The 16221-nt window shown below is 48.8% G+C and overlaps 1 protein-coding gene across 1 annotated transcript in view; it reads right to left on the minus strand.

Moving 5' to 3' along the window:
- Positions 1–247: 247 nt before the first annotated feature.
- LOC132836795 (latent-transforming growth factor beta-binding protein 1-like) overlaps positions 248–16221 on the minus strand; it is a 97285-nt gene continuing 81311 nt past the window's right edge. Inside the window, exons 21-26 of the mRNA XM_060856265.1 lie at positions 11013–11141; positions 10160–10303; positions 6643–6795; positions 5996–6490; positions 5279–5428; positions 248–2516 (exon numbers count right to left, since the gene is read on the minus strand). Of these exons, the coding sequence (XP_060712248.1) occupies positions 2362–2516; positions 5279–5428; positions 5996–6490; positions 6643–6795; positions 10160–10303; positions 11013–11141 (1226 nt within the window). The 3' untranslated portion in view covers positions 248–2361. The remainder of the gene's footprint in view (positions 2517–5278; positions 5429–5995; positions 6491–6642; positions 6796–10159; positions 10304–11012; positions 11142–16221) is intronic.

Consider the following 16221-nt stretch of genomic DNA (forward strand, 5'->3'; position numbering starts at 1 on the left):
ACCCAGTCTGGCCATAACTTCACTCCATTTCCTCATCAAGTGTCTGAGTAAATCAACTCACCAGAAACCACAAGCAGGAGCAGAAAGCCCATTAACTTGTCAGAGTAACTAGGCGTGAATAATAAATTAGTACTGTCTACATCCTGAAATCAAATGGGAAAATAACATCTTGCCAATGTTAAAAATCTCCCTTGATCTTTGTGATGCGAACAGATCAAATTCAGCTTCATTAAAAACTAAAGCAATATTTCGGACATATTTTATTTTGGCTTTTAATGTGAGCAGATTAAAAAAAAGTTGAGAAACAGTACAACAAACCAAAAGTGTAAAAAAATGCCCTCACTATTCATAAACATGGAGAAAATATGTAGCTTTATAGCACAAGTACAAGAATATCAGTACCACAATCACAAGTGGCAAAGCTTGTGGGATATTTGAGGAGCTGCCCAACAATATCTCAGCTATTCTAAATTGTGGCAAAATGTGGACAAGGCACAGTGTCAGACCAAGTTCATCGATCGCATAAAGAGCCTGACCAGCACAGATTGTGGAGAGCAAACATGGAGAAACACCCCCGCACCCCCTTTCAGATTGAAAATAATCGTCTCAGTTTTACTCTTTCTGGATTTTGTTGGGAACATTATTTCTGGAATTTTTTCCAAAAACCGGTTTGGCTCCCAATGTTTTGATCTCAGCACAGAGAATGTTACAAAAGAAATGTAAATTATCTTTCCTGCAGGAATAATGAGTGCCAAGGACAAGAACAGCATTCTAACAGATCGAGCCACGATTAGGGAACAGGGACTGTGGGGAGGAGGGGCAAGAGAGAGACAGGCTTGTCTCAATGCTGCTGATTTATTTGATGCTGTTTTACACAGGGATTAATGATGAGATTATCCATCTGGAAAGTCATCACTTTGTTCCTTATTCTGGTCTGCTAGTTAGATAAAAGTGATAATATAAAGTTTAGGATTGGTTGTGGTGGTATAAATATATGGTCATCTTTGAATGGGGGAATCAGAGGGAAGTTGGCTGATGAAAGTTCAGCAGCCTCTGAGGCAAGGTCATGTATTTAACTGTTGGACCCATGGTTCATTATGGGAATCCTAACCCCCATTCAGCTTTGCAACCAAGGTGAAAATGCAAGATCTAACGAAGATTCGCTGTTTGAAAAAAAGGAGAAAAGAAGATAAAGAAGCAGAACGTCAGGAAGGAGCAAGCTTAATTTGTCAGAATCTCAAGATGGACTCAATATGGATTGGAGGGACAAGGAATGGTATCATTTTACAACATCATGCTGTTTTCATTGTAGAACCTGCCCCATTACACATCATAGGAAGATGAGCACTAAGTCAGAGAGAGAATGTGATTAGGAGCAGGTGGGATTTAAAAAAAGGTGTCAAAAGAGCATAGAGATGTTCACACTTTTGAATCAAGTTCCAGGATCCATATTCAGTGATTAGAACTGGGGGAAATGTCAGCTCAGGTCACTTTAACGAGGATTAATCTCAAATGCCAATCAGATTACGGCAAACTTTACCATCTCTGCAAGACCAGTGTTTCAGTGATCTCTCTGTGAGATGCTGATGAACTACTACCAGATCACGTTTCTACCTGATGCTTACTTTGCACGTCCTGATGCTGTTGGATGTTTAACATCCCCTGGGCTAGAAGGAGGAAATCAGTGCAGTCTCCCACACCTCATCACCATCCGGTGTACACCACGGGCTATTGGGTCATTCATCATGGTGCGCCTTTCACTGTTGATTAGCTTATCACCTTCACTGTCTCGGAGTGAATGAGAGGCATTGAAGGATTGTTGTGGTGCTGGGTACAGCAGGACAGCACAGGAGGGAAGGAGGTTTGCAGGTGGGGTTCTTTCGGTTTATTTCCCTGCTAAATTTTACAGTTACTCAGTCAGAAAAATTATTATTCTGAGGGGCAGGATCTTCTCAGGGGTAAGGCAACACAGTGACTGGCAACATTTTATAAAATCAGACTAGTAGGTATTTCAAATGACACCTGGATCTTTAGAAATATGTGCTTTTGTGATTGAGAAAGTCATCCCAAATTCCTCGCTATGTGAGGGAATGGGACTGAATCTTCCAGCCATTGGATTGAAGCTCAACAGATCCTGCTTAAAGATTTGGGAAGAGAGCCTGAATGGCACAATTTCAGGAATGTCCATCTCATTTCATGGGGCTGGCCATTTATTACATTCCTTCCCTGGTGTTGTCCAATATCAATTAAATAGCAATTAAATAAATACCTTCCACCCTCTTATTCTACAACACTCCCCTTGTCTGATAAACATGGAATTGATTGCTAGTCTGAATCTTTGGTTTCACAGGCCTGCTCTCCTCATGCTCTCCGTTCCACTCGGACACAGTAGTTGGGTTGCCGTGACAACACGTAACCCCGTAAGCAGATACAACGGTAAGAACCATCGGTGTTTGCACACTTCGCATTTCTACAGAGTGTCTTCGGGTCATCCACCTCATCACATTCGTTTATATCTATGACCAATAGACAAAGTTTTAGTCTGGAGCAAGGAAACGCAGGAAATACAACATTCGAAATGCACCCTCCCCATTCGAGACACCTTCCCCAACAACCCTCCCAGACACACAGCCAACACTCCCCACACAAGCCACCTTCCCCACTCCACTGCAACACAGCCATTCTAGACCACACATCCCAGATAGCCCCTACCTACAAACCCCACAGACCACACCTCTAACCCCACCCAGATGCCCCACCTCAGACCACCCCATACAGTGGCTCAGTGGCTAGCAGGGAATGTTGTTGAAGGGAGGGGGAGAATCCAGTCCCTTGTTGGTTCTGTGCCAGAGGGAGGGAGTATTCCATGTGAATCTGGCTCTGAACTGACTCCTCCACCTCACTCCTCTAGATCAGGTATTTCTGTCCCCACTGTCTCTATAACTATACCAAACTCCATGCCCCAAATTTACCTTGCCTCCCCCAATGTCACACCCCAGTACCACATCAGCCCCCATCCTGAACAAGATTTCTGCCCCTTACTCATTCCTATAGACCCCCTCCCCCAGTGTCAACACTCTCACATTTCTGGATGTAAGTTAGCTAGCTGACCTGGAAGGTTTGTTTTCAGATGTTTCGTCACCACGACCAGGTAACATCATCAGTGAGAGCCTCAGGTGAAACGCTGGAGGTATGTCCCACTTCTCTATTTATAGATCTTGGTTTCTTAAAGTGGGGGATGTAATTTCCATTTTTTTTAATGGAAGGTAGATGTGGTCTAAATCTGGTCAGAATGCCATGCCTCTAGGAATTCTCATCTGTGTCTTTTTTTGCCTGTCCTATGTATGTTATATCAAAATTAGGGAAGAGCTGGGAAATGTGGATTGAACACAGGTATTTGAAGGGAAGTCCACATTTGAGATGTGGGAGGCTTTCAAAGATAGGTTAAAGATAGAGCAGGATAGGCATGTCCCATTGAAGGCAAAGGATAGGAAGGGCAAGATTTGTGAACCATGGAAGCCAAGAGGAAAAGGGAAGCGTACATAAGGTCTAGGCAGCTAAGAATAAACGGGCCCTGGAGGAATATCGGAAGAGTAGGACAAGTCTTAAACGAGGAATCAAGCGGGCTAAAAGGGGTCATGAAATAGCTTTAGTGAGCAGAATTAAGGAAAATCCCAAAACATTTTATTCTTACATAAGAAGCAAGTGGGTAACGAGAGAAAGGATTGGTCCACCAAAGGATAATGAAGGAAGGCTGTGCTGAACCTGAGAAAATGGATGAGATTCTGAATGATTACTTTGCATCAGTGTTCACTGAGGAGAGGAACATGATGAATCTGGAGATTAGAGATAGAAGTTTGATTAATCTGGATCACCTTGGCATAAGTAGGGAAGATGTGTTGGGTAGAATAGAGGTTATTAAGGTGGACAAATCCCCAGGTCATGCTTTCAAAGTGAGAGGTGGAAAGTTTAAGGGGGATACTCGCGGCAAGTACTTCACACAGAGGGTGGTGGGTATCTGGAACGCATTGCCAGCAGAGGTGGTAGAGGCAGGCACGGGAGATTCTTTTAAGATGCGTCTGGACAGATGCGTGAGTAGGTGGGGAGCAGAGGGGTACAGATGCTTAGGAATTGACCAACAGGTTTAGACAGTACATTTGGATCAGCTCAGGCTTGGAGGGCCGAAGGACCTGTTCCTGGGCTGTAAATTTTGTTCTTTGTTCTATGTATGTGTTGTCCCAGTCAAAGTAGTGTCCTTCTTTGTCGGTATTTATGGAAGCTAGTGATAGTAAGTTGTGTCTTTTGGTGGTCAGCTGGTGTTCCTGTATCCTGTTGGGAGGTTTCCTGCTAGTTTGTCCAATATAATGTACATCAAAGACATATCAGAAATGACTTCCAGACTACTCAGACACCTTGGCATCATGGTAGCCCACAAACCTACCAACACATTTAAACAGTGACTAATGAACCTGTACGATCCATCTGATACTGCCAGCAAAACTAATGTAATTTACAAAATAGCTTACAAGAACTGTAAAAAAGAAGAAACATACAAACTAGCAGGAAACTTGCCACCAGGACCACATGAACACCAACAAATCACCAAAAGACATGACGCACTTTCACTAGTTTCTATTAATACGACAAAGAAGGACGCTTTCACTGGGACAACACACACATCCCAGGACAGGAGAAACAAAAACATGCATGCGAATTCTTAAAGGCATGGCATTCTAACCAGAACTCCATCAATAAACACATCGACTTAGATCCTATCTACCTTCCCTTGAAAACAGGAACCAAAACTATCACCCACCTTAAGAAACCAAGACCTATAAATAGAAAGGTGAGACACATCACCAGCGCTTCACCAGAGACTCACTGATGATGTTACCTAGTCATGGTGACGAACCATCTGAAAACAAACCTTCAACCTCAGTGAGTTAACCTACATCCATATCATCAACCTCAGCTACAATTCTTCTCAAAAATCACTAAGTCTCACATTTCTTTCTGTACCCTGTGTCCATAACCCTACCAGTATACCCAGGACCATATCCTTTCCATGGTACCTGTGCCTATATACTGCCCACAACCACCCTACCCAATGTCCATATCCCCTCCAGAGTACCTGGGGCCCGTATCCCCACCCACTGTACCCTGGGACCATAATCTCCCTACTGTATCCAGGACCATAATGCTCACAGTGTGCCCATCATTCCTCCATCCCGTGTTGGGCCCATATTCTCCCACCAGACACAGGCCCCAGAGCTCATACCGACACACGCCATTTTGGTCATGTCGAGTTGATAACCATCATCACAGTGACAGGTGAACCCTTCAGGGACACGGATACATTTCCCGTTCACACAGCCAGTCAGGATCCCACATTCCTCAGCTTGTAGACCCTCATAACGCTGGAACTGGTCTGAGAATCAAGATGGACAACGTTAGTGTGTACATTATTGTCTGGTTTCCACAGTTCCTTATTTAATTCCAGTAAATTATTAAAGTTGCCCTGCGTTTGTCAATGACGTGGAATTTCCTGAACCTTCATCCGTCTTCATCCAGCTCAGTGCCGGCTGCAGCTGGAAGCAAAGAGCTTACCACAGAAGTACAAACTAAATGGTCGGACTGTGATAGTCCGAACGGGATTGTGAAAAATCCTGACCCAGGGATAAGCATGAGATTGTGTCCAATGGCAGAGGAGAGACTGGGAGGAGGACAAGGCAGTGGTAAGAGGAACGGAGGGCAGGAAATGGGGTGAGGGTAGGGGAGAGTAATGGGAATGAGGAGGGTATGGGGGGGTGAGACTTAAAGGGGATTGAGAGGGGATGGAGGGGAGATGAGGGGATTGAGGAGTGGAGTGGGGACTAGTTGTGTTTAGCTGCAGAAATGAGGTACGTGAAAATATTTAAGGAGAGATGAGGTGAGGGGAGCAAGGGTGACAGAGCGTGCTGATAGGTCAGTGTCAGTGACTGGAGACATTACTTACTGTCATATTCCTCATTGCTGCTGACAAGGAGAGGGAGGTTGGGAGACTGGAATTCTGGAGCAGCTCGGACAGGTTCCCGGGGCTGGTAGCGATGCCAGGGCTGGGCAGACTCTGAGTCAGTGACACCTGTGTGGATGCTTCGGGTGTTGTAGCCCTGTCCCAGCTGCCTGCTTCGGGGCTGGTAGCGACGCCGGCTGGATGAGCTCTGCCCCCTGTAGGCCGTCCCAGAGCGCAGCTGGCGGGAGTCGTATGGTGGGCGCCTAGGCAGGGAGTCCCGAGGCAGGAACGGCTCGCGGTCTGGAAGTCTGTAATCGCTCCCATCTCCAATCTGGGGTGGAATGGGGACATACTCTCGTGGGCGATAACGACTGAGGGAATCTGGAGGGAATTCAGGCCCGATTGGCAGCTCATAGTTTTCATATTCCAGCCCTTGAGAAAAGCCCTCATCTTCACCCAGGGGTACACTCAGGTAATTACACAACTCATTGTGATACTCTGTGGAGAGAGACAAAGTTTAGTGTCTGAAACTCAATCATTCATCATTCTCACATTTAGGCATCTCATCCTCTCCAAAAGCTGATCCTCACTTTGCTAGGGTCATAGGACACATGTCCGTAGTCGGGGTCAGGGTCAGGGGTCAGAGTTACCTGAGTTCCTGTCAGGGCAGAGGGCACAGTCCATTCCCCAGGCCTCTCCATAGCGGCAACAGCATTCTGTGTATGTGGTCTGTCTCTCCAGGAAAGGCCGTTTACACAACAGGTTCACAGTCACCTCCTGCCAACAGAGAGCCATGTGCACATCTGTGAGGGTGGGGGGCAAGGGAGAGGGAGGGAGAGGGAGAAGGAGAGAAGATGAGGGAGAGGTAGTGAAAGAGGAAGAGGAAAAGGTGTGGTGGGAAAGGGGGTAGGAGAGGAACGGGGGAGAGGGGGAGGGGAAAGGGGGAGAGGGAGAGGAAAGGGGGAGAGGGAGGGGAAAGGGGGAGAGGGGGAGGGGAAAGGGGGAGAGGGAGGGGAAAGGGGGAGAGGGAGGGGAAAGGGGAGTGGGGGAGGGGAAAGGGGGAGAGGGAGGGAAAAGGGGAGTGGGGGAGGGGAAAGGGGGAGAGGGAGGGGAAAGGGGGAGAGGGGGAGGGGAAAGGGGGAGAGGGAGGGGAAAGGGGGAGAGGGAGGGGAAAGGGGGAGAGGGAGGGGAAAGGGGAGTGGGGGAGGGAAAGGGGGAGAGGGGGAGGAAAGGGGGAGAGAGGGGAGGGGAAGGGGGAGAGGGAGGGGAAAGGGGGAGAGGGGGAGGGGAAAGGGGGAGAGGGGGAGGGGAAAGGGGGAGAGGGGGAGGGGAAAGGGGGAGAGGGAGGGGAAAGGGGGAGAGGGAGGGAAAAGGGGAGTGGGGGAGGGGAAAGGGGGAGAGGGGGAGGAAAGGGGGAGAGGGAGGGGAAAGGGGGAGAGGGGGAGGGGAAAGGGGGAGAGGGGGAGGGGAAAGGGGGAGAGGGGGAGGAAAGGGGGAGAGGGGGAGGGGAAAGGGGGAGAGGGGGAGGGGAAAGGGGGAGAGGGAGGGGAAAGGGGGAGAGGGAGGGAAAAGGGGGAGAGGGGGAGGGGAAAGGGGGAGAGGGGGAGGGGAAAGGGGGAGAGGGGGAGGGGAAAGGGGGAGAGGGAGGGGAAAGGGGGAGAGGGAGGGAAAAGGGGAGTGGGGGAGGGGAAAGGGGGAGAGGGGGAGGAAAGGGGGAGTGGGGGAGGGGAAAGGGGGAGTGGGGGAGGGGAAAGGGGGAGAGGGGGAGGAAAGGGGGAGAGGGGGAGGGGAAAGGGGGAGAGGGGGAGGGGAAAGGGGGAGTGGGAGGGGAAAGGGGGAGTGGGAGGGGAAAGGGGGAGAGGGAGGGGAAAGGGGGAGAGGGGGAGGGGAAAGGGGGAGAGGGGGAGGGGAAAGGGGGAGAGGGGGAGGGGAAAGGGGGAGTGGGAGGGGAAAGGGGGAGAGGGGGAGGGGAAAGGGGGAGTGGGGGAGGGGAAAGGGGGAGTGGGAGGGGAAAGGGGGAGAGGGGGAGGGGAAAGGGGGAGAGGGGGAGGGGAAAGGGGGAGAGGGGGAGGGGAAAGGGGGAGAGGGGGAGGGGAAAGGGGGAGAGGGAGGGGAAGGGGGAGAGGGAGGGAAAAGGGGAGTGGGGGAGGGGAAAGGGGGAGAGGGGGAGGAAAGGGGGAGTGGGGGAGGGGAAAGGGGGAGAGGGGGAGGGGAAAGGGGGAGAGGGGGAGGGGAAAGGGGGAGTGGGAGGGGAAAGGGGGAGTGGGAGGGGAAAGGGGGAGAGGGGGAGGGGAAAGGGGGAGAGGGGGAGGGGAAAGGGGGAGAGGGGGAGGGGAAAGGGGGAGAGGGAGGGAAAAGGGGAGTGGGGGAGGGGAAAGGGGGAGAGGGGGAGGGGAAAGGGGGAGAGGGGGAGGAAAGGGGGAGAGGGGGAGGAAAGGGGGAGAGGGAGGGGAAAGGGGGAGAGGGGGAGGGGAAAGGGGGAGAGGGGGAGGGGAAAGGGGGAGAGGGGGAGGAAAGGGGGAGTGGGGGAGGGGAAAGGGGGAGAGGGGGAGGGGAAAGGAGGAGAGGGGGAGGGGAAAGGGGGAGAGGGGGAGGGGAAAGGGGGAGAGGGGGAGGGGAAAGGGGGAGAGGGGGAGGAAAGGGGGAGTGGGGGAGGGGAAAGGGGGAGAGGGGGAGGGGAAAGGAGGAGAGGGGGAGGGGAAAGGGGGAGAGGGGGAGGGGAAAGGGGGAGAGGGGGAGGGGAAAGGGGGAGAGGGGGAGGGGAAAGGGGGAGAGGGGGAGGGGAAAGGGGGAGAGGGGGAGGGGAAAGGGGGAGAGGGGGAGGGGAAAGGGGGAGAGGGGGAGGAAAGGGGGAGAGGGGGAGGAAAGGGGGAGTGGGGGAGGGGAAAGGGGGAGTGGGGGAGGGGAAAGGGGGAGTGGGAGGGGAAAGGGGGAGAGGGAGGGGAAAGGGGGAGAGGGGGAGGGGAAAGGGGGAGTGGGGGAGGGGAAAGGGGGAGAGGGGGAGGAAAGGGGGAGTGGGGGAGGGGAAAGGGGGAGAGGGGGAGGGGAAAGGGGGAGAGGGGGAGGGGAAAGGGGGAGAGGGGGAGAAGAAAGACAGAGGGTTAGAAGAGGAAGAGGGAGAGAAAGTGGATTTGAGGGAGGGGAGGGGATGGTAAGGGAGTGAGTGGCATGAGGGAGTGGGGGTTCAAAGGAGTAGGGGGAGGGGGCGAGGAAGAATGGTCAGATTGACAGAACAGAACAATTAAAATTGTAAAGCATGAATTTAATTTGCTGTTCCCTTGTGGATTGCGCTCAGTGATCTGGTCTGTGAACCTGTGAGCCCAAGTTCCAAACCACCAAATGGGATTTATGGAATCTGGGAATTTCAATCCGTCGTAAGTGACCCCTGTGTCCTTCAGACTGATCCAGCTATGATTCCAGTCTCAAACCTCCCTGATTACATCCACAGAACCCCACTCCCACAACGACCCAGTGCCACTAGGAGGCTTTGATGGGAATGATGCTGGGAGTCCATCGTCCTCAAACCCAGGAGTGGGGGAGGGGGGGGTGGAGCTTGGAGGTTGAGTTCCATGGAGGGGATCCCCAATCCTGCCCCGTCTGTCTTGGGGAGGGGGAGGGATCATAGTCTACAGTATCTGGGGAATTATAACCAGTATCTGGTTCAGGGACAGATCGAGAGGGTTCATTATCAGCGTCCGGATCAATAATGCTCCGAACTGATATCCAGATCAAGAGAGTCCTGTACCAGTACCCAGACGAATAGATTAGATTAGATTAGACTTACAGTGTGGAAACAGGCCCTTCGGCCCAACAAGTCCACACCGACCCGCCGAAGCGAAACCCACCCATACCCTTACATTTACCCCTTACCTAACACTACGGGCAATTTAGCATGGCCAATTCACCTAACCCGCACATCTTTGGACTGTGGGAGGAAACCGGAGCACCCGGAGGAAACCCACGCAGACACGGGGAGAACGTGCAAACTCCACACAGTCAGTCGCCTGAGTCGGGAACTGAACCCGGGTCTCAGGCGCTGTGAGGCAGAAGTGCTAACCACTGTGCCACCGTGCCGCCCACTGTATTCAGGACTGTATTCAGGATGGAATCACTGATGTTTCTGTCTCCCATACATAGGCTAACACCAGTGCAAAATTGGCCACTTACCAAACTGCTCACTGCTGTTTGAGATGCACCGCCGAAGTGTCACATCGAGAATGAGAGGAGGTTGACATGAGCAGTAATAGGATCCAATTGTGTTCACGCATTCGCCATTATCACAGGCTGTCTCTTCCTCACACTCATCATTATCTGTCAGGGTACAGGGGAGACAGGCACGTTGAATCTAGGACATGCTGTAGCCAAAGCTGCTTCCCCATTCTGTGTTGGTACACTTCTGAGCTACAAGACTTGGGGGAACACAGTCCAGCACAGAGCCAATTGGCTTTCAAGGCAGGCTTCTCAGTAACACACTCTGTCTGTCTGTCAGTCAAGTGACTGCAACTCCAAGCCCGATTTCAACACTCCCTCCCCACCCACCATCCCCTCCTCTCATTCCAGCACCACACCCTGTACCCAAATCACTGAGGGAACATGGATTGGCATCAGGGCAATCAGAAGATGCTGTGTGGCTGGCTCTTCCAATTTATGATGGCATGGGGTCAGGTCAATCAAGGATGATCCATGGAATTCTCAAACTGTCTGGCCAACAACGCCTCAAATTTATGGTTAGTGAAAGTCCTGAGGCACAAATTTTCACAAATCAGGAAACTGATTTTGAATAAGACAATTTGGGAAAAGCAATAGTGGAATAGAGAAGAAGTGGGGAAATACAATTTGAGTGATTGGTTTGCTTACAAGGGAAGTACACATTGGGTCAGAGTCACTGAGTTACCAGGGCATAGATCATAAGCTGGAAGACAGACATCCTACATGCCGTGTCTCTCCTGACGTCTCTCTATCTTGACTCTCCGCGACACTCAGCTCTAGTCCTCTCTTGCATCCTTAAACCAACACTCACCAATGCACTCCAGCCGGATGGAGTGATAATAATAGCCAGTTGGACAGTAACAGGAATAACCAGGAACTGTGTTCACACAGACGCCATTCTTACAGACCTCAGATCCAAACAACGAACATTCATCAGCATCTGTGAGCAAGGGAACCAAATGAACAGACGGTTAAAGGATTACGGCAAACTCAGTTACACGTTACTCAGCACAGTAAAGGTCACTCTGTGTAAATGTACAGAATCAGTGTTTATGCAGCAGGGTCAGAGTCACTCACTGTGTAACTGTACAGGGTCAGGGTTTATTCAGCAGGGTCAGGGTCACTCACTGTGTAACTGTACACGATCAGGGTCACTCACTGTGTAACTGTATAGGATCAGTGTTTATTCAGCAGGGTCAGGGTCACCCACAATGTAACCGTACAGGATCAGTGTCACTCACTGTGTAATTGTACAGAGTCAGTGTTTATTCAGCAGGGTAAGGGTCACTCACTGTGGAACTGTATAGGGTCAGTGTCACTCACTGTGTAATTGTACAGAGTTGGTGTTTATTCAGCAGGGTAAAGTTCAGTCACTGTGTAATTGTACAGGGTCAGGGTCATTCACTGTGTAACTGTACAGGGTCAGGGTCACTCACTATGTAACTGTACAGGGTCAGGGTCACTCACTGTGTAACTGTACAGGGTCAGAGTTTATTCAAGAGGGTCAGGGTCACTCACTGTGGAACTGTACACGATCAGGGTCACTCACTGTATAATTGTAGAGAGTCAGGGTCACGCAATGTGCAATGTCAGTGCTTATTCAGCAGGGTCAGCATCACTCACTGTGTAAATGCTCAGGATCAGTGGTTATCCGAGGTAAATGACACTCACTGTGTAACCCCATCCAAGGTTATTACTACAATCAGGAAATGAATCTGTACAATGAATTCTGGGTAATCCAAGATGGAGGTAGAGAAGATCAGAGAATCGTCATAGAATCCCTAAAATGTGGAAACAGGCCCTTCAAGTCTACACTGACCCTCTGAAGAGTAACTGGCCCAGACCCATTCCCCCTAACCTATATTTACCCCGACTAATGCACCGAACCTACACACACCGAAACACATGGGCAATTTAGCATGGCCAAAGTACCTAATCTGCACATTTTTGGAGTGTGGGAGGAAACCGGAAAACCCAGAGAAAACCCACACAGACACAGGGAGAACATGCAAACTCCACACAGGCAGTCGTTCGAGGCTGGAGTGGAACCTGGGTCCTTGGTAGTGTGAGGCAGCAGTGCTAACCACTGAACCACCGTAACACCCCATGGAGGGTGGGAAGAAACTGTGGCTGTAAGAACTGCTCCTTTTTTGAGGCATTTTTCAGTGTTGGAGCTGATTTCCTCAAATTCTAGGAGCAGTAATTACTGTTTTATAAGCTGTTGTATTGTTTTGGAACTTGGGCAAAAAATATGATCAAAACAACGGTATTTTTAAAAGGAGGAAAACAGACAAAAGTTGTGACCACATGGGGAGTGAATCAAATAGAGAAATAAACCTGCACTGCTGTTTGACCCTGCCATGCATCTGCACAGCTAACTGTTCTGCTGCTTTGGTTCAAGTATCTCTGGACATCAAAGTTGACTAAGAAAAATTAACAAACAGCAAGATTCACAGCTGACCTTGGACGAATCTGTGTGGGAGAGTTCACAGCAGGGGAGCAGCTAAATGGCTTTTTTAAAAGTGTAACCTTACTATTTTCTTTTTTGTAAATCTACAGTAGTGAGAAGAGTGAGTTCTTTTCTCGATTTTATGTTTTATTGAAATCTGTGTCTTGATTATCTGAAAATATAAAACATAGATACTAAGTTAGCCTGGAGCAGTATTTTGTAGAGCAGCAAGGCTATGCTATTTTCTGAGTCTGTAGATTGTTAAGGTGCAGAGATGGCCTTTAGTAGAGTGATGTGCCTTTCCTGTTGGATGTGGGAGTTGAGGGAGAGTTTCCATGTGACTGATGATTATGTCTGCAGGAAGTGTGTTTAGTTGCAAATCCAATCAAATCACATGGATCGGTTGGAGTGACAGTTAGAGCCAATGAAGAATTTACGAGAGTGGGAGGATGTGATGAATGGCAGTTATAGGAAGGGAGATACACTGCAGATACAGTCAAGTAGATTGGTGACCCCCAGGAAAGGTAGGAGAGGGAAGCAGGGAATGCAGGAATCTTCTTTGACTAGCCCCATCTCAAACAGGTATGCCCATTTGGAACATATAGGGGATGATGACTCTCAGGAAAATGTCGCGTGAACAGCCAGGTTTCTGGTATCAAGACTGGCTCTAATGTAACGAAGGGTATGTCAGGTTCCAAACAATCGATTGTGTTAGGGGACTCTCTAGTCAGAGACACAGACAGACATTTCTGCTGCCGACAGTGAGACATCAGAATGGTGTGTTGCCTCCCTGGTGCCAGGATCAAGGATATCTCAGAGAGGGTGCAGAATGTTTGAAAGGATATTGGAGCAGGAGGGAGAAGATCCAGTTGTTGTGGTCCACATTGGCACTAACACCATAGGCAAGGTGAGGAAGGAGGACCTGTTTGGGGGTTATCAAGCAAGGAAGGAAATTAGGAGGAAATTAGGAAGGAAATTGAAGAACGGATCCTCGAAGGACATAATCTCTGGATTACTTTCTTGGCCATGTGCTGATTGGCAGAGGGATACGAAAGTTAGGGATGTAAACACGTGGCCAAGAGATTGGTGTGGGAAAGAGGGATTCCATTTTATGGAACATTGGCATCAGTTTTGGAACTGGAGCAATCTATTCCGATGGGACGGTCTCCATCTGAACTGATCCAGAACCAGTGTTCTGACAAAAAGGATAAATAGGATGGTCACTAGGACTTTAAACTTCTGAGTCGGTGGGGGGAAGAGAAAGGGAAAGCAACAGGGAGTATGGAGTCAAGTAGAAAGATAAGCAGCAGGTTAGCATGTGTGCAAGGTTTAAGTTCAAGGCAGACTCGGAATGAAGCAAAAAGGAAGGATAACTTAGGACATATTACTAGGGATTTTGGAAATCATGAGGATAAGAAAACTAGCATTAAGAAGCTGTACTTGAATGCTCGTAGTATTTGTAACAAAATAGATGAATTAATGACACAAATCATCGTGAATGATTATGATGTGGTAGGCATCACAGAGACGTGGTTGCAGGGGGTTCAGGGCTGGCAGTTAAACATCCAAGGATTTACAACGTATTGAAAAGACAGGGAGGTGGGCAGAGGGGGTAGAGTTGCCTTGTTAGTCAGGAATGAAATTAAATCTATGGCACTGAATGACATAGGGTCAGATGATGTGGAGTCTGTGTGGGTGGAATTGAGGAACCACAAAGGCAAAAAAAAACATAATGGGAGTTATGTACAGACCTCCTAACAGTGGTCAGGACCAGGGGTGCAACATGTACTGGGAAATAGATAGGGCATGTCAGAAAGGTAAGGTCACGGTGATCATGGGAGACTTCAATATGCAGGTGGACTGTATCAATAATGTTGCCGGTGGTTCCGAAGAAAGGGAACTCATGGATGGCTTTTTGGAACAGCTTGTGATGGAGCCCACAAGAGAGCGGGCTATTCTGCACTTGGTGCTATGTAATCAGCCAGATTTTATAAAAGATCTTAAAGTCAGGGAACACTTAGGAGGCAGCGATCATAATATGGTAGAGTTCAGTCTGTAGTTTGAGAGAAGGCAAAATCGGATGTAATGGTGTTACAGTTAAATAAAGATAATTACAGAGGCATGAGAGAGGAACTGATGAAAATCGACTGGAAGCAGAGCCTAGTGGGGAAGACAGTAGAACAACAATGGCAGGAGTTTCTGGGTGTAATTGAGGACACAGTACAGAGGTACATCCCAAAGAGAAGACAGATTATCCGGGGGGTGGGGGGAATTAGGCAGCCATGGCTGACAAAGGAAGTCAGGAAATGTATCAAAGTAAAAGAGAGAGCCAAAGAGTGGCCCAGAGCACTGGGAAATCAGAAGGTTGGGAAGGCTACAAAAACAAACAGAGGATAACAAAGAGAGAAATAAGGAAGGAGAGGATCAAATATGAAGGTAGGCTAGCCAGTAATATTAGAAATGATAGTAAAAGTTTCTTTCAATACATGAGAAACAAATGAGAGGCAAAAGTAGAGATTGGGCCGCTCCAAATTAATGCTGAAAAGCGAGTGATGGGAGATAAGGAAATAGCTGAAGAAATTAATAAATACTTTATGTCAGTCTTCGCAGTGGAAGACATAAGTAATCGCCCAACAACTAAGGAAAGTCGCGTGCAGAGTTGAGGATGGCAGCCATTACAAAAGAGAAAGTGCTAGAAAAGCTAAAAGATCTAAAAATTTATAAATCTCCTGGCCTCGATGGGCTACATCCTAGAGTTCTGAGGGAGGTGGCTGAGGAAATAGCAAAGGCATTGGTTATGATCTTTCAAAACGCACTGAGTCAGGGAATCCCAAATGATTGGAAAATCACTGTTGTAACCCCCTTGTTTAAGAACGGATCAAGATGAAAGATGGAATTTTATAGGCGAATTAGCCTAACCTTGGTTGTGGGCAAAATCTTAGAATCCATTGTTAAGGATGAGATTTCTAAATTCTTGGAACTGCAGAGTTGGATTAGAACAAGTCAACATGGATTTAGTAAGGGGAGGTCATGGCTGACAAACCTGTTAGAATTTTTTGAAGAGGTAACAAGTAGGTTAGACCAAGGAAACCCAGTGGATGTTATCTATCTAGACTTCCAAAAGGCCTTTGATAAGGTGCCACACGGGAGGCTGTTGAGTTAGGTGAGGGACCATGGTGTTCGACATGAGCTACTGGTATGGATTGAGGATTGGCTGTCTGACAGAAGGCAGAGAGTTGGGATAAAAGGATCTTTTTTTGGAATGGCAGCTGGTGACAAGTGGTGTCCCGCAGGGTTCAGTGTTGGGGCCGCAGCTGTTCATTTTATATATTAATGATTTGGATAAAGGGACTGGGGGCATTCTAGTGAAGTTTGTCGATGATACGAAATTAGGTGGACAGGCAGGTAGTACTGAGGAGGTGGGGAGGCTGCAGAAAGACTTAGACAGTTTAGGAGAGTGCTCCAGGAAATGGTTGATGAAATTCAATGTGAGCAAATGCGAGGTCTTGCACTTTGGAAAAAAGAATACAGGCATGGACTATTTTCTAAACGGTGAGAAAATTCAGAAAGC

This window comes from Hemiscyllium ocellatum, chromosome 47 (assembly GCF_020745735.1).
Source record: "Hemiscyllium ocellatum isolate sHemOce1 chromosome 47, sHemOce1.pat.X.cur, whole genome shotgun sequence".
In the NCBI taxonomy this organism is placed as follows: domain Eukaryota; kingdom Metazoa; phylum Chordata; class Chondrichthyes; order Orectolobiformes; family Hemiscylliidae; genus Hemiscyllium; species Hemiscyllium ocellatum.